The 18645-nt window shown below is 41.4% G+C and overlaps 3 protein-coding genes across 4 annotated transcripts in view; all 3 read left to right on the top strand.

Moving 5' to 3' along the window:
• LOC139127005 (estrogen-related receptor gamma-like) overlaps positions 1-18645 on the top strand; it is a 303315-nt gene that overhangs the window by 47697 nt on the left and 236973 nt on the right. The gene's annotated exons all lie outside the window — the stretch shown is intronic.
• Positions 1-18645, top strand: part of LOC139126937 (uncharacterized) — a 203296-nt gene that overhangs the window by 7768 nt on the left and 176883 nt on the right. The window contains exons 3-4 of the mRNA XM_070692857.1: positions 164-241; positions 16561-17831. Coding sequence (XP_070548958.1) covers positions 164-241; positions 16561-17602 — 1120 coding nt within the window. The 3' untranslated portion in view covers positions 17603-17831. The remainder of the gene's footprint in view (positions 1-163; positions 242-16560; positions 17832-18645) is intronic.
• The window catches only part of LOC139127004 (uncharacterized), a 140828-nt gene that overhangs the window by 14174 nt on the left and 108009 nt on the right, over positions 1-18645 (top strand). The gene's annotated exons all lie outside the window — the stretch shown is intronic.

Here is an 18645-nt window from a genome sequence, read left to right as displayed (position 1 = left end):
CATTTTTTTCACTAGACTGACGACGGTCAGATCTGACTATTCCCGACAGTACAAAGCATCATATCATGCATTTCCAGTTATCTCTTTCACAAACATTCATTCAGTAGGGTTTTGCGAAGCATCTTGTTAACTATCACTTTATTTTCTGTTATTTCTTCATTAGTTCATCAGATTGTGAAATTCCGAAGAAACGACGTCGTGTCCAGCAGTCTATTTCGACATCTGTCAGAAAGCACTCAGGGTAAGCACACAATTTGTAGCAGGTAAAATGTAAAAAGTCGTTGAACGTGAGGTCAGGACTCATACACATGCATCGCAATGATCATACGAACGCGTTCAAACAAATCTTTCACTGGCGGGCAGATCTCTTTTCGGAATAACATTATGTGGCCCTGACGAAAAGGGCCGTTTGGTTCTTGATCGAACAATACGATCACTGTGAATCATAGCCCTGCGATGCTGTATTTTCCCGGGGTTATACGGCCTCCCACCACAGCCCTGCTAACTGCCATAGACAAAACCGGTGACATGCGGTCCAAATTTGGACCGCAAAGGACGCTTTTCTAACTAATTTCACTGAAATCAACTCGATTCTGATCTATGCCTACCCGAATAACACAACCGCTCACACAATTTACGATACCTGCCCAAAATGAACCAACGATTTAGGTGCCCATGCTACACGACCAGTCGTACGACCGCTTTCTAGTCGCGAAATACTTAACGTGCAGAATTAACGGATAGCACTGAAAACGCGCATGCACATATATTTTTTGTCATGATAGGTCGTGTGTGCTTGTAACACAAAATTGTCATTTTGTATCATTACTTTATCTACTCTACGACCTGTCGTGGGTTGTTGCCCATCAGTGTTACTTTCGCCACAACAAGTCGTGGGTTGTGGCGAAATTGGCGCGTTATGTTCGAACACATTAAATAAAATATACGTACCTCTCCGCAAAAAGTGGCGGTCTTGAAGAAAGGACTTTAACTTTGTAACCTTGAAGATAGCCTTCTACCTTACAAAGGACCCGGAGGCGAAAATCCGCTCTCGATATAAATTTCTTTTTCCTGCGGAGCCCAATCTCTGGCCCATGATTCAGAAAGTCTTCTGGAACCTCTTCGACAATCATCGTTATGATCGTGATCCAATCGTCGAATGACGATAAAAAGCGCGAAAGTTCACTTATAGGCCTTCCACAGCTATTACGCACATATCATTACGCAATATTGGCGCTATTATAGGGCGCCATCACAGCGCGCTTGACCTTAACAGGAAGGTTTAATAAAATTTGGCGCCTGAAATTGTCGTTGCAGTGTTACAACGATTATTTCGTACGTTGCCGCATCCTGGCGACAGATCGTGGAGAAAAACTTATATTAATACCGGTCGCAGAGAAAAAAATATCTTGTATCAAAAATAAAAACTGCGACCACGACCGGTCGTGGAGGCGAAATGTAGGGAAAATGTCAAACACTTGTAGCCACGACCCGCGACCGGTCGTGGAGGACTCGTTGGGAAAAATTTCAATCCCTTCTTGCCACGACCCACGACGGGTCGTGGAGGGGAAATGTGTGAAAAAATCAAGAAAACTTTAGGCCTATAGCCACGACCCTCGACTGATTACAGTGTAGAAATGTCGAGTGATGATGATGATGATGATGATGATGATGATGATGAAACATTATTTTAAATTATTGTGGTGATTGTGCAATCTCATTATTTTTTTGTGGTTAAACATGATCAGCCACCCCCCTCCCCCGACCATCGTCGTAAACCGGAAGCCTCGTACGATTTATGAGCGCAGCGCATGCGCATTTAAGGCGATTTTAAACAACTGTGTACGTGAATAGCGACTTTGATTTCGCGACTAGAAAGCGGTCGTACGACCGGTCGTGTAGACATGGGCACCTAAATCGTTGGTTCATTTTGGGCCACATATGCAGCCCTGCTGACTGCCGTAGACCGGCGTCATGCGGTCCAAATTTGGACGGCCCACGAAAAATGCTTTCTACTTTCGGCCGAAATCAACTCTATTCTGATCTATGCCTACACGAATAACTCAACTAATGGCAAGCCACTGGGCCTTTGACCGTGTATCGCTGGCAAACTAACGGTGCGTGTTGGACATCACGAGAGTAAATTGCATAGAGTTGATTTCGGCCGAAAGTAGAAAAGCAGGTTTTCGTGGGCCGTCCAAATTTGGACCGCATGACGCCGGTCTACGGCAGTCAGCAGGGCTGTGGTTGGAGGCCGTATAACGCAAGGAGCACACAACATCGAACGCAGGGCTATGTGAATTAGAGCTTAAAGCCCCCACTCAATTATCAGATTGATCTAATATAAATATTATTTACTTGATAAAATATTCAATGGAAACAAAAGAATGACAAACTGTTAATGGGCTGTTGACACATTCGCTAATGCGAGAACCATGGATTGAGAAGGTAGTCTGGTTCCCTGACCCATTTCCCCGGTAGAGGGCGTGGGGAAATATAGGGTCAGGTACCGGCTAATGTAAACATGGACGCCATTGGGTTAAAATAAAACAAGCTGTGATTGGATGAAAGTAACACTTGTAACTTTTTCTAATCTTTCTTGGGTTTCGCACTTTTAGGCTAACTTGACACCAACTTCTTGTTTGTACCACAAAGCCGTGGAGGTAGAAAGAAAGATTTTCTACCTCCATGATTTAGCCACTGTTAGCAACACCTCTTACAATAATACTTTTAGAACGTCGACATGATGCCTGGCATTTTTCACGAAATTTGGACACCATTCTATCCATCGAAATCAATAGTCCTTCACAGTTCCAACAAAGTTTGCTTTCAATTAGTTGTGATATCGCTGCAGTACTTGTGGCGTGTATCGAACGTACGTGCTCGGTGTTGCGTTCTTGGGTGAACATTCGGGTTCGATTCTATATTATAGTGACGACTGGACGACTGACGTTTAGTTGAACACCAACAAGTAAACTTTATTCAAGAGACGTAGACATGCTACATGCACATCCGCCATGCCATGTGGGGAGAGCGTATATACCGGATGGCGGGGAACTATCATGTGACTACATTTGCATATATGAAACGATACAATCAGCATGCATAAATTAATTAACTCAATAACACAACATCCCCCTGTGTTTAAAAAAAAGAAAACGAACGGCAGTGCTCCAAAAAGAGAAGTCCCATCTCATGAAAATGATTGTTCCGATTCAATGAGAACTCTAAATACTGAGGCACTGAAATAACAATAAGAGATCAGTCTCTCTAGTTCACAAGTCCAAACGCTGTGGTCTCTTGGATACACGTTGTGAACGTCGGAGCACAGGTTCAGCTGAGTCCGGTTTCTTCAAGGGTGTGGACGTCGTTGTGATATGCGGTTCAGACGCAGTATCAACGGGGTTATCATCGTAGTCAGATGTTCGCAAGTCTTCCTCGCTGAAGTTCTCCGCTGTTGGTCTGATGTGGCGTCTATTGCGTCTGTATACGCCTCTTGGAGTCTCAACTGTATACGAACGTGGTTCGTCGGTGCGTGCAACAACTCTGCCCGGTTCCCAAGTTTTGTTGATCGGGTTCTGTACGCGAACAGGTTGTTGTGGCGTTAGTTCCGGCAATGGGCGACTATGCTCCCAGTGTCTCTTTACAGTGTCTTGGCGGTGCTGTAAGATGTTGCCATGGCGACTAACACCAGTAGGTATCTTGCTCGGTAGGTTAGAGCGATACATGCGCGAATTCAGTAATTCACACGGCGACGGCAGGTTATGATCAATTGGCGTTGTACGTAGACATAACATCGCTAGATGTGGGTCTGTGCCAGTCTCGCGGGCTTTAGTAAACACATCTTTCACTGTGCGTACTTGTCTCTCGATGAAGCCATTGCTTGACGGAAAATGAGGTGATGACGTAACGTGCTCAAATCCGTAAGTTCTAGCAAACTCCTTGAACTCTCGACAATCGTATTGTGGGCCGTTATCGGAGAGTAGGCGTTGGCAAATACCGTGCTCGTCGAATATTGATTTCAGGTGATTGATGATCGATCTCGAGCAGATCGAGATTGTTCAACTTTCTTACCAATGGAAATTTCGAGTATTGATCAGCCACTAACAAATAAGTGGATTGTTCCCAGTGAAACAAGTCTGATGACAGCGTATGCCACGGACCTGGGGGTACATCGTGTGAGTGTAGTGGCTCTTTGGGTTGTGATGCTTGGTATTTCTGACAGATAGAGCATTGACGAACGACTTTATCGATGTCACTATACATACCAACCCAGTAGACTACCGATTTAGCGCGTAGTTTGCATTTCTCTATGCCTTGGTGTGCTAAGTGTATTTTCTCTAGTACCATTTTGCGTAGCGACTTAGGTACAACGATTCTGTTGCCTTTGACTACAATTCCATCGGACACTCCTAGCTCCTCCCGAAACGTCCAGTACGGTAATAGGTGGGCGGGGCACTCTGAGCGCGTGTTTGGCCATCCAGTCATGATGACGTCTCGTAGTGCCATGAGCTCGGTGTCGCGTGTAGTTTCTTCACGGAACTGATCAAGTCGTGCAGATGATGCGTTAAAGTGCATTTCGTGTACCGTAACATCAAGGCCTTTCACCGTTTCCCCCTTCACAGGGTCAACGCGTGACAATGCGTCGGCTAGCGGCACGCATTTTCCGGTGACATACTCTAGCGTGAAGTTGTACGGCTGTGTGCGTAACAGCATCCTAGCGAGTCTTGGGGTGACGTTCGCTATGTTTTCTTCACGATGCTTAGGGACTGGTCAGTTTCTTCAGCCTGGGGGGGGGGCCGGTGGATTCATGGGGGGGGGGTCACCCTGTTTTTGACTTTGGTGATAGGGGGGGTCACCGTGTTTTTGAAATGCCCAATAGGGGGGGTCAGTGTGTTTTTGAATTTTGAAACAGGCTCATCATTGCCTAAAATGCTAGTGTCAGCCACAAATTTCATCATTCAGTTGTATTTTTCGGCGCGCCCTTCGGGCGCGTAACTTTAATAATCAGTCATATTTTTCAGCACGCCCAACTTTAACATATCAAGCATACATACATCAGAGATATCTGTATGTTCAATATTTTTCAGCGTGCTCTTCAAGCTCATTACTTTAATACTAGTATATCAGACATTTTTCAGCATGCCCTTCAGGTGCATGACTTTAATATACAAGGCATATATATCAGAGATATCAGGATGTTTCATATTTTTCGGCGCGCCCTTCGGGCGCAATACTTCAATAAATCAGAGATATCTTGATGTTTGCTGAGTGAAAGTGTACCATTATGAAATCTGCATTTCATATGAAAAGGATGACAAATTCCTGATACTTTTCTGTTCTCTCTATGAGAACTCAGTATGAGAAAGCAACATGCACAAATATTTCACAATATATATTTGATACAGTGACTTAATTTAGGGACAGAAAAATGACAAGATATCTTTCCTTCTCATTGATGCAATTTTTTCCTATGTGTCACAGGTTTTCTGTAGAAAGATGCTTTTTTATGAACAAAATAACAGTTAAAAAAGGCAGTTTTTGTCATTATTAGCTGTGCTTTTATGGTTTCAATGTTACAAGAGAAGGTCCTCTCAGACACTACACACATCAGATTTGGCTAAAAAAGCTCTCTATGGCTCCTCAGGACATTTAATTGGATGGTTGGCAAGTCTTAACACCCATCAAAGTTTTTGATTCACTGCTTTTTCTTCTTTGATATTAATGATTGACATCCATTTCTGTACAACAGTTCAGGACATCTGGTTAAGCATAGAAAGTGTGAAATACATTCACAGCTCATTCAAAATACAGCTCATTCAAAATGTACTGTATTCAAACTTTAAGATTGACACTTTGAAATTCCTATCTTACAACTGACATGTCAACAATTTCATTAAAACATAGAATGACTATTTAAAATATGAATATATGTAAAATGTAAAATATAATATATATATACGTATATAGAATATGTATATACCAGTATAATATATATATATATATATATATATATATATATATATATTATATATTTATGTCCACCTTTTGTTTACCTATGTCGGCGCCAGGGGGGGGGGGGTCACCCTGTTTTTGAAATTTGGAATAGGGGGGGTCACCCTGTTTTCAAAAATTGGAATAGGGGGGGTCAGCCACTTTTTGACGTCGGCAAAAAATAATCCACCGGCCCCCCCCCCCCAGGCCGAAGAAACTGACCAGTCCCTTACCAGTGGTCGGTGATCAGTCTCGATCATTACACGTCGACCAAAGACGTACTCGTGAAAGCGTTCTAGGCCATATACTATGCCTAGCAGTTCTCTCTCTATATTTGAGTAGCGTGTTTCTGTATCAGTCAGCGCTTTGCTCGCGAATGCGATCGGGCGTTTGTCTTGTATGAGGGCGGCACCTAGCCCTCTGCTGGACGCGTCTACTTGTAGCGTCAGCGGCTTCGTCGGATCGTAGAATGGGAGGTTGCGTGCAGCACAGATCTCCGCTTTGATACGGTTGAATGCGCGATCATGCTCAGGACCCCATATGAATTCTGAATCTTGCTTGCAGAGGTCGCGTAGTGGCGCGGTGAGCTCTGCCAAGCAGGGTATGTACCTGTTCAGGTAGTTTACAAGTCCGAGAAAGCTCTGCAGGTCTTTCACGTCGCTAGGGCGGCTCATTTCTCTGACGGCCTTCATTTTGTCTGGATCGGGTGAAATGCCATTCTCGCCGATAATGTGACCGTAGAATAAGATGCTTTTACATCGTACCACCAACTTCTCATCGTTGAAACGTACATTTTTGTCTCTTGCACGTTGTAGTACGCGATGAAGTGTAGCGTCGTGATCATGACCGTCCTGGTCCCAACCTGCGACAATAAGATCATCTGCGATTCCGAATACACCTGGTATGTCACAGAATGTCTTATCCATCTGTCCTTGGAACACGTCTTGGGCACATTTTAGTCCCATGGGTAATCTGCGATAGCAATACCTGCCAAACGGCGTGTTGAAGGTAGTCAGTAGAGCGCTTTCATCATCTAGCGGTATATTCCAATAGCCAGAGCGTGCATCGAGAATACTGAACCACTTTGCACCGTGTAGTCGACTGACTATCTCGTCAAATGTCGGTGTTGGATAGTGCGGTCGTCTGATCGCGAGGTTTAAGTCCTTCGGATCTAAGCATAGACAAATTTCACCATTTCTCTTGGTGACACAAACGCAACTGTTAACCCAGTCGGTTGGCTGTGTGACAGGCTTGATTATTTCTTTCTCTACAAGTCTATCCAACTTGGTTTTGAGAGCGTCTCGAAGGGCAAACGGCACACGTCGCGGAGGGTGTACTACAGGTGGAACGCTCCGGTCAATTTCAATGTGATACTTATCCTGGAAGCGACCAATCCCTTGAAATACATCAGTGTACTGGTGAAGTACTCTTTCTCGCGCGGCGGGGTCACCTTCGGTCTTGATGATTGTGACGTCATGTCTGACCTTGTATCAGGTTCAACACTATCGTCAGCAATGTCAATGTTGTAGTGAAAAGTAACCAGCTGTAGTGCATTGCATGTGGGTAAGCCTAGTAACACAGGACCCTCTGATTTACTCACGTGAAATAGGCAGCGTTCAGTCCGCTCGCGGTGAGATAGCGTGAGGTAACACGTACCATACGACTCAATGGTATGACCTCCATAGGCGACTAGCCTGGTGTGTGATGGTTGTAAACCTGGTAATGCCTCTGTGCTACCTTGTGTTGGCACAAGCGTGTGATACACTGATGCAGGCATGATATTTCCCTCTGCGCCAGTGTCTATCTTGCATTTGATGACTCTAGTTCCATGCTCAGATTTGGCAGTAAGAGTAACAAAGGCTTGTTTCTCGCTGTTTCTATCAATCTCTCTGCGCGCCATGTCTGCTTGGAGCATGTGGAAGTAGACAACGTCGGCTTTTTCATCATCCGCTGTAATTTCTCTGTCGGACTCTTTCACCGTGTGAATACGAGCGGTTGGTTTAGTGTCTTTGCTGGGTGATCTACACATTTTTACCCAGTGATTTCTCTTGCCACAGCCTCTGCAGGTAGATCCTCGGGCGGGACATCTTTCGTCTTTCTTGTGAGCCTTGCCACAGTTGCCGCACGTCGGGGATGATGGGACCGCCACTGACCGTGTATTTGGCCTCTTGGCGCCCTTCGCCCGGTGAGCATTTCCTTTGTTTTTCGGTGCGTTGTGAACGGCATGTACAGTCTCTTGTGCACCGCTTATATCGTCCAACTGGCGTGATGTAGCCTCATGTAACTGAACGATACGGATAGCATCTTGAAGCGTGGTTTTCTCACCAGCTTCGAGCAGCTTTGACTGTATACGACGCGAGTTGATACCATAGATCAGCGTGTCTAACATGTGTTCGTCTGGTTCTTTGTACTTGCAGTCAGCGCAGACAAGTCTGATGCGTTTCATGAAAGTGTCAACCGGTTCATTCGCCTCTTGCTTCAGGTTGCGCAGCTTAAATCGTGCCACTCTGAAGTTACTGTGCGGTTTGAGGTACGCCTCAAATTTCTCCCAGTGCTTGCTCAGATCATCTTTGTCGGCGCCTGTCAGCTCCCACGACTTCGCTATATCTCGACCTTCCTGCCCTATCCAAATCAGTAGATAGCGGATTTTCTTCTTTTCGTCGGTGGATGCTAAAGGACCTTCGAAGTATAGCTCGCACAGGCTTTTGAAGTTGGCAGTGCTGGGGTCTGCAGCATGCCAGTCCATCTTGGGCGTTGGTAACCCACTGAGTTCGGCCATGTTTGCCAATATGAAGGGTAACTGCGTAACGTATAGGTGTTCTCAGGTCACGTCGCAATCGTTCACGGATCCAGCGATGAGGAGCAGTTTATCGGCTGGATCCCACTCCTGACACCATGTTGCGTTCTTGGGTGAACATTCGGGTTCGATTCTATATTATAGTGACGACTGGACGACTGACGTTTAGTTGAACACCAACAAGTAAACTTTATTCAAGAGACGTAGACATACTACATGCGCATCCGCCATGCCATGTGGGGAGAGCGTATAAACCGGATGGCGGGGAACTATCATGTGACTACATTTGCATATATGAAAGGATACAATCAGCATGCATAAATTAATTAACTCAATAACACAACACTCGGGTCATTGGGGTCACGCCACAGTCGGCGATGACCTCGATGACCCAAGCGCGTTCGATACAAGCAACAAGTACTGCTGCGATATCACAGCCAGCCTTCAATCACCTCTATTTCCCCGTACTTCTGGATTAATTCTTTCAGTTTATGTTTCCCGTCTGGTGTGCCAATGTTTTGGTTCGGATACCAGTGTTCGAACATAATTCTGATCCAGTCGAATTTTGACCGGCGTTTTCATGGTAGCAGCCATATTTGTACATAGCATGTTCTGTCAGGTGACTAACCTCCGCAATCTTGAACAAAATTCTGTTCAAGATGGCTACCCGGTACCTGACCCTATATTTCCCCACGCCCTCTACCTGGGAAATGGGTCAGGGAACCAGACTATTGAGAAGGGCTCTAAACGTTGCTGCATTTTCGAAGTAGGCTTCTACTAATCCAGCAACAGAACCCGAAACATCTGCAAATAAATCCCAAGCTCGGTGTTTAACCGGAGGCGAAATAGCTGTTCATGAAATTCACTCAGAAGCCTGGTGTTCCCATAAGGAACCAAGAAATCTTGTTGTTGTTGTTGTTGTTTGTATTGTGTTGATGTTTATATTAGTCGTGTTGCTGTTGTTTTATTGTTGTGTTGTTGTTGTTGTTGACCAATAAATTAAACGAACATAACTATAATAATTGTGTTGTTGTTGTTTTTGTTTCAAACGTAATGTAGATGTCCGAAGAAACACTACAAGAATACTACCATTATTTCACCCGGCTATTGACAAAGGTTGAGACGACCCAAACTAGCCAAAATTAGCCAAACCACCATAAACCACCATAAACGACCCATATCATCAAGTAAACGACCTAAAATAAGCACAGGGATGAAATATGTCTCAGATTTCTGGGAGAAACCGCCCCAAAAACGGCGAAAACCAGCCGGCATTTTCGATCATTGCAAATTCCTATACATGCCATCAACGAGTTAAGGGGTTCGGTTTGTTTCTTCAATAGAGGGTGCTGTGCAAGATTGTTACTGCTTTTACAACGTAAAGTGTAGCACAGGGAATTTCCCCGTTGTCGTGTTTAGTGGCTTACCAAGGAATGAGATCAAAGTTTTTAGTTTATTACATTTTTACAGCTCATTCACATTTTTTTGATACCAACATTAATTTATTTGAATAAATTCTACAAACCAAATATTAAGATAACATGTGCCGTGGCCCTGGTTCCATACATGTACATACACATGCACACAAACATATATATGCGTGCATGCAGGTTACCATGGAAAGTTGAAGATCTAGCAAATAAATAGCAAATAGATGGCATTGATGGAAAATCATTAAAGAGTCTCTCTTGGAGCAAAAAAAAAGCGCAAAATCTTCCAAAACATAGTTAAACACTAAAAATCGTAGAACTTAACCTTTTTTTCACTCATGCACCTGCACATTATTGGGCGGTGAATGAGAGTCTGGAGACCACATGTTTTCGAAAATTCGTCAATTATGCCCCACTAGCACTGCACTGCACAAAGTTTGAAAAAGCGCCCTCCTTCGGTGAGCCCAGTTACGATGCTGAAGTTATTTTCGTTTTCAGTTGTGTCATCGAAATGAGCCCCACAACTTGGTAATTGATAGTACCAACAACATGGCTGCCCGCAATTCTGTCGACGGTTTCTCCAGAAGGTGGGGTTTTATTGTATCCCTGAATACCTAGAATGTTTGTTTTAGGTCGTTTACTTGATGATATGGGTCGTTTTGGTGGTTATGCTGGTTTGGCTAATTTTGGCTAGTTTGGGTCGTCTCTAACCTTTGTCAATAGCCATTTCACCCAATGTAACTCTCTCCGAAAACGACGTACACCCTCTACCTATACTTATAAGATAGAGAGTGTACTTTTGGAGAGAAATTTGAAATTTACTGATCACTAGGTCCTAATCAGAATTAAAAAGAAAGAAGAAGAAGAATAATGAACATGTTTATGATCATTTTCGCTGTAGAGGAAAGTTGCCAGATCAAAGTCATTGAAGTGTGATTTTTATAAACTTTGGCCAAAAATATTTAACTCGCCATGTTTTTTTAGTCCCCACGGACACCGTCCGGGGGGACTTATAGGTTTGGTCATGTCCATGCGTGCGTGCGTGCGTGCGTCTGTTCACGCAGATATCTCAAGAGATACCCGGAGCATGTCATTCAAACTTGGTACAAGGATTACTTCATATGTCATACAGATATACGTCGATTTGTTTTCTGATATGATCCAATATGGCCGCCAGGCAGCCATTTTATTACGATTTTTGCATGCACAGAGCCATAACTCAGGCATATCTCAACCGATCTTATTTAAACTTGGTACAAGGACATTGGCAAAAGTCATACATATGCACGTCAATTTGTTTTGTGATACGATCCAATATGGCCGCCAGGTGGCCATTTTATTACGATTTTTTCATGTACAGAGCCATAACTCAGGCATATCTCAACCGATTTTATTCAAACTTGGTACAAGGACATTGACTAATGTCATTCATATGCACGTCGATTTGTTTTGTGATACGATTAAATATGGCCACCAGGCAGCCATTTATTACGATTTTTTCATGTACAGAGCCATAACTCAGATATGTTTGAACCAATTGTATTCAAATTGGTACAAGGACATTGACCTATGTCATACATATACATATGCATGTCGATTTGTTTTGTGATACAATCCAATATGGCCGCCAGGTGGCCATTTTATTACAATTTTTCATGTACAGAGCCATAACTCAGGCATATCTCAACCGATTTTATTCAAACTTGGTACAAGGACATTGATCAATGTCGTAGATATGCATGTCAATTCGTTTGTGATACGATCCAATATGGCCGCTAGGCGGTCATTTTATTACGATTTTTTCATGTACAGAGACATAACTCAGGCATACCTCACCAATTGTATTCAAACTTGGTACAAGGACATTGACCTATGTCATACATATGCATGTCGATTTGCTTTGTGATACGATCCAATATGGCCGCCAGGCGGCCATTTTATTACAATTTTTTCATGTACAGAGCCATAACTCAGGCATATCTCAACCAATTTTATTCAAAGTTGGTACAAGGACATTGACCTATGTCATACATATGCATGTCGATTTGTTTTGTGATACGATCCAATATGGCCGCCAGGCGGCCATTTTATTACGATTTTTTCATGTACAGCGCCATAACTCAGACATGTTTGAACTGATTTTATTCAAAGTTGGTACAAGGACATTGACCAATGTCATAGATATGAACGTCAATTTTTTTCGGTGATATGATCCAATATGGCTGCTGTGCGGCCATTTTGTTACGACTTTTTCATGTGCAGAGCCATAACTCAGGCATATCTAGACTGATTTATTCAAACTTGGTACAAGGACATTGACCTATTTCATACATATGCACATTGATTTGTTTTGTGATACGATCCAATATGGCCGCCAGGTGGCCATTTTATTACGATTTTTTCATGTACAGAGACATAACTCAGGCATATCTCAACCAATTGTATTAAAAATTGGTACAAGGACATTGATCAATGTCGTAGATGTGCATGTCAATTCGTTTTGTGATACAATCCAATATGGCGCTAGGCGGTCATTTTATTACGATTTTTTCATGTACAGAGACATAACTCAGGCATACCTCACCAATTGTATTCAAACTTGGTACAAGGACATTGACCTATGTCATACATATGCATGTCGATTTGCTTTGTGATACGATAAAATATGGCTGCCTGGCGACCATTTTGTTACGATATCTTTAATGTTAAGATCCGAAACTCTGACACTTCTCGACCGAATATATTCAAAGTTGGTACAAGGACATCGACCTATGTCATACATATGCATGTCGATTTGTTTTGTGATACGATCCAATATGGCCGCCAGGTGGCCATTTTATTACGATTTTTTCATGTACAGCGCCAAACTCAGACATGTTTGAACTGATTTTATTCAAAGTTGGTACAAGGACATTGACCAACGTCATAGATATGCACGTCAATTTTTTTGTGATGTGATCCAATATGGCTGCTGTGCGGCCATTTTGTTACGATTTTTTCGTGTACAGAGCCATAACTCAGGCATATCTCAACTGATTTTCTTCAAAGTTGGTACAAGGACATTGACCTATTTCATACATATGCACATTGATTTGTTTTGTGATACGATCCAATATGGCCGCCGTGTGGTCATTTGTTTACGATTTTCCATGTCCTGAACCATAACATAGACATGACATCAAGCAAATTTATTCAAAGTTGGTACAAGGACATTGACTTGTAGTATACATTTCTACATCTATTTGTTTTTCGATATAGTCCGATATGGCCACATGGTGGCAATTATGTTATGGTTTTTCATGTCGAGAGCCATAACTCTGGCAAGTTTCTACTGATTTTATTCAAAGTTTGTTCCTGGACATTGACTTATGTCATACATAATATACGTGTTGATTTTTTAAACAGTAAGATCAAATATCGCTGCGTGGCGGCGATTTTGTTCCAATTTTCTCATGTACTGAGCCGTAACTCAGACATATTTCCACCAGTATCATTCAAAGTTGGTACAAGGACATTGACCTATTTCATACATATGCTCGTCAATTTGTTTCACGTCATGTAGCAGTATCATGTCAATTATTGAAGTTTCGTAATTAGGCTGATATGTCAAGAAATACTGCATCAAATTTATGAAACTTGGTACAGATGTTAAGTTCACATTGCTTTAACAATGAAAAAGACATTTATCAGTGTCATTTTAATTTGTAATTGCATATGTAATGAACTTTCCTAATTAGAGTGATATGTCCACAAATACAACGTCAAATTTGATGAAACTTGATACAGATGTTGATCTCATAGTGTTGTAAATACTGCATCAAACTTTATGAAATATGGTAACAGTGATAATCTATTAGTGTTAGGATAGTATGAAAAATGTTTGGCAACATCCCTGTCGACTAATCTTAGTTTACTCATTTAATGACCTTTAGGATAGTGGCCTACATTGGTTTTATGTTTTCACTACCATGGAACTCATTCTCGGCCATTGAGTGCCATCTGTATCAAAGTATTTTTATCACAGACCTAATGAAGAGGACTCTATCCTCTCTTAGGACCTGTAATTCAAGCACCCATTAACTAGTGGGGACTGTGTCATCAACGATGACTTGTTTAATTTAGTACAAGGCGTTTACTTTACATCATACATATAAACTAAATCATTGTTTGAGCTTAGATTTTGCAATGACCAGGACGTATATTGAGCGGTTGTATAGATATATTAATAGCTACATTCAGTGTTGTTTTCTACTTAAATGCAAATATATATGTAAAATATGTAAATTTATGTAAATAACTCGAATCCTGGCTAAGCTAGATTTTGCTATCTTGGCACTTTGGTCAGGCTACGGCCCTAAATGGTAATATACGGAGTTATTCCTTCCCGATATGATACAAAATGACAACAAATACCATAAATTTGACAATGGCTTGAGGCATTTGTTTCCGTTCAGTACGTACAGCGTACACTTTAGGAGTGACTCCGTTCGTGTGATTAGCAGTGTTATTTAAGTACACTTTCGGGAATTTTATCTTCTGAGATTGATAACGGCGACAGCCCAAGGCTTTAACGAAAATGTTGTCGCAGGTAATTCAACAGGTAAAGCTAGTACATCTGAGTTGACCAAAAGGTTACGTCGATATAGACATTACGGTACGCGTAACACATTATTCTGTTCCAAGGGGCGTAGTCTGTAATAGCACACGTCTTGTATCTGATGTAAAGCTCAATAACAGGTCAGCATCGACCAGTTTTAAATTATTTAACTTCAGAACGTTTCTTGTTGGGTATTAGGTAAAGTAAGGGTTAGGTCGTTTCTCCACATTATATATGTCATCAACTTCTTAAACCAGTACCAAAGAGAACTTATCCCGTTTTGCAAAGCAATCATACACAGCGAAACTTTCCTTTGTTTACCATGTTTGCAATGTGCAAAAAACAACTTTAAAAATGCTCGTCTACAAACCACACGCTGAATTACTCAGAAACCCCGCTTCCCTCTAACCTGTGGAAAACGCAAACACTCCAGTATCTTCCTCCGGACATCTTTATTTGCAATCATAATTTTTCAGTGCACATACCAAGTCTCAATATGGTTAGAGGTAAAGCGCTGAGAACGATGTGTATCCGTGTAGACAGGTGTTAGTTTATTGGAGTGATTACTCAATGTATGTGGCTACTGCTCTAAAATCTCTAGATGGAGTCAGATAGCAATGCAGAACAAGAAATGATCCGCGTTACTTGACCATCTCTTTTGATGTGTAGGAAAGGATAAACTCTATACAATATATTATCAATTTCTAAGAGGGCTTTATGTGCTATCACAGAAGAAATACTGCAGTTCATGATGCACCTGCTTGGCACACCTATAGTGCTTTCCAATAGTAAGGTGATATACAAGGGGTTTATGCCACTGCTCCATTATACATAAAAATAATCCCATATTCTATGCGTATATGTAATATACAGGTCGGTCACTTGCTCTGTGTAAGTTTCCAAAATCTGCATAATAACACAGTTCATATCAGTAAAACCCATTAAAATACACTTTGTTTGAAAATTTCCAGTTTAATTAAAGTTTTGAATCGTAATGACTTGTCAGCTGCGAACTAAATAAATGACATTCAGTGCTTTAGGAGATGAGTGCGACGCATACAGCGCCACGTACCCAGCGTCATTCTCTTACGCGTGAGTCACTGACCAAATACATTTTAATTTATGTAATGAAAGACTTGGAAACATAGACCAATGTAACAATTTCAATTAAAGGGCAATAACTGTAACTTGTAATAGTGTTTTCATTATTATAATATTCAAGACGAGAACATTTTCTTCACCTGCTTTTTTGATGCGATGAGAACGTTTGAGCCTTGAAAAACTGTGAGCCTTGGAAACACATTACATGAGGTACACTTAAACTGCTGCTACTCCTTACAATAAGAAAATCTGGTCCTGAAATGCCACTCTCAACGGCATTAGTAATATTGCATTTTCAAGCACTCTCAGGTAGAAAATATGCTTTGCGGAATACGAAACACTCTGGTATGCTTTGTCCCGCAGTGATGACTGTAAAAATCAAGAGTCATGCCATGGTCAGCTATGACTTGTTCAGAGGATACAAACAAATTGTACGTGTTCATTTTAAACAGTTTTCGGGCAAACAGTAAAGTCTTAGTTTATTGACACTGGTAGTTTTTTCCTAAGAGATGGAGTCTTCCTTGAGTTTGTAGTCTTTTCTGATCTGTACAAATTGTACCGGAAAGTCAACATAGGGCCGACAGATATCCCTCTTGATTCATATGAGTCTATGACAAAGTGTACATCTTTTTTCTGTACAGGAAGTCAAAGATCAAACCTACTGCTCTGATAATATGTGAGCGCTGGGAATGTGATCTACAAGGAGGTGTGGCTGGTGCAGTGTCAATTCTTACACGTCTCTTACATGCAATTGGAATGGTGGTCTACTGTACGCTGTTGAAAACTAATCCAACTATCAACAAAGAAGCAAAGGATATGGGTATTAATCTTTGTTTGCCATCCTCCAACTGTTACGAGGAAAACATAAAGCCAGATCCAAGTTGGTTGGAGACACACGAAGACTTTTATCCAGACATACAGCAAATCAATGACGTAGCGTTAGTGATTGGATTTGGCTTAATTACTTCAAGGGCTGCAAGACGAATAAAAAACGTATTTCAAAATGCACTGTTCCAAGTTGTTAATCTATGGAGCCACGACTTAATCTCAGAACGTACTCTTGGATATTCTGTCCAAAAGTTTCGAACTCAGTCTGTCTTCCTTGAAAAAGACTGCAAAGAAGCACACATTATGACATCCATTGGATCGGATGCCTTTGAGTATTTTCAACAAGCATTCATCAACTGCAACACCGGTGCCAAAAATAACTTTAAGATCTTCCCCATACCTGCCGACAAATACTTCAATCTATCTGCCCCGACTGCTAAGCAGAATGGTCTGGTACACATACTGTCTTTCCTTGAGGAACATGAAACTGAAGACCTCACTGGACTGTTGTACCTGGCAAAGGTGATGGCAGAAGTAACTGAATGCTTTGTGAAAATGTTCAGCAAACCTCCAAAATGGAAAGTACTTGGTGTTCCCCCAGGCAAGGAAAGTGCTATCCAGCAACGTCTTGAAACTCATAGAAAACTTGAAGTTACCTGTTTTCCGATTACGTCACTGAAACAGTTTGAGAATGAATTACTAAGTTCACATCTGGTTCTAATTCCGCCAAAGTCTGTCAACACTCTGGATCTCACGCTGACATCTATTGCTATTGGAGTTCCAGTGGTAGCGCCAGTGGTTCACCTTGTCATAGTTTTGTCGAGGAGTTCATGGAAGAATTCGAGACTGACTTAGTTGTCGACATGAATGGGGACACAACAGATTTGCGAAAGAAGATTATCTACACTATCAGGAAACATGGTGCCGTGCACAGAAAAATGGAGAGAATCAAGAGCATTCTTAAAGTAGAAGTTGTCCCAAAACTGCAGGAAGCCAACCATGTTTGCAAAATGTGTGGCAGAACATCTAAAAAAGTTATATCAAGGCCAATATGATTGCCAGAACCTACGTTTTCTTCTCCCAGGTAATATTTCATTAAGTTTTGCACAACGTTTATATTTGACATATATATTTTCTCATTTAATATACTGTATTGTTTTGTTAGGACAAGTAAATTATTTGCATAATTCGAGAAAAGAACAAATATATTGAATTTCAGGACAAGTACAAATATATTGTCATATTATCATGCCAATATACTAAATTATATTCAATTCAAACCAGTTAACTGCATGTATGCTTAATAAGTCCACTGCACGATACCTTAGTGGCCTATATTTTAATGCGTTTACCACCAAACAAATCTTCCACTAACTCAAATCACATCATTTACATACATCTTTAGATGCACCAGTTTGGAAGTGCAAAATGGCGTTGAGAGTCAGATAGGTGTGATAGGCAACAACGATGTACTTCATCTTTGTTTTAACAAAATGAAATACAAATATGTCATGGTACTGAACATTAATGTAATGTGTGGCATATATAATGATAATGTCACTCTTCATATCAAGTGATCCTTTCATATCTTTTGTCGTCATTTAATGGGTCAGTTTTATTCTGAAGCACTGTAAAGTTTAAAACAACAGTCTAAGACCACATGAAGCTTTACAAACAAATTAAGTAATAATGTAAAATCCAACAGTTCTTTAAAATGAGCTGACAGCTTTTGAATATCACCAACGTTACACAATGACATGAAATTTCAGACCATAATCGATCATAATGACATCATATAATTCAACAAAGTTTTATCTTCAAATGATTCCTATACTGTTGTAGTAATGCTGCAGGAGGATATAGTGACATTGTCAGCTTGTCTGCCGAATGTCAATGTG

The sequence above is a fragment of the Ptychodera flava genome, unplaced genomic scaffold (genome assembly GCF_041260155.1).
Source record: "Ptychodera flava strain L36383 unplaced genomic scaffold, AS_Pfla_20210202 Scaffold_28__1_contigs__length_4768798_pilon, whole genome shotgun sequence".
Taxonomy (NCBI): domain Eukaryota; kingdom Metazoa; phylum Hemichordata; class Enteropneusta; family Ptychoderidae; genus Ptychodera; species Ptychodera flava.
The sequence above is the reverse complement of the archived record's forward strand: the minus strand, read 5'-3'. Positions and strand labels throughout refer to the sequence as shown.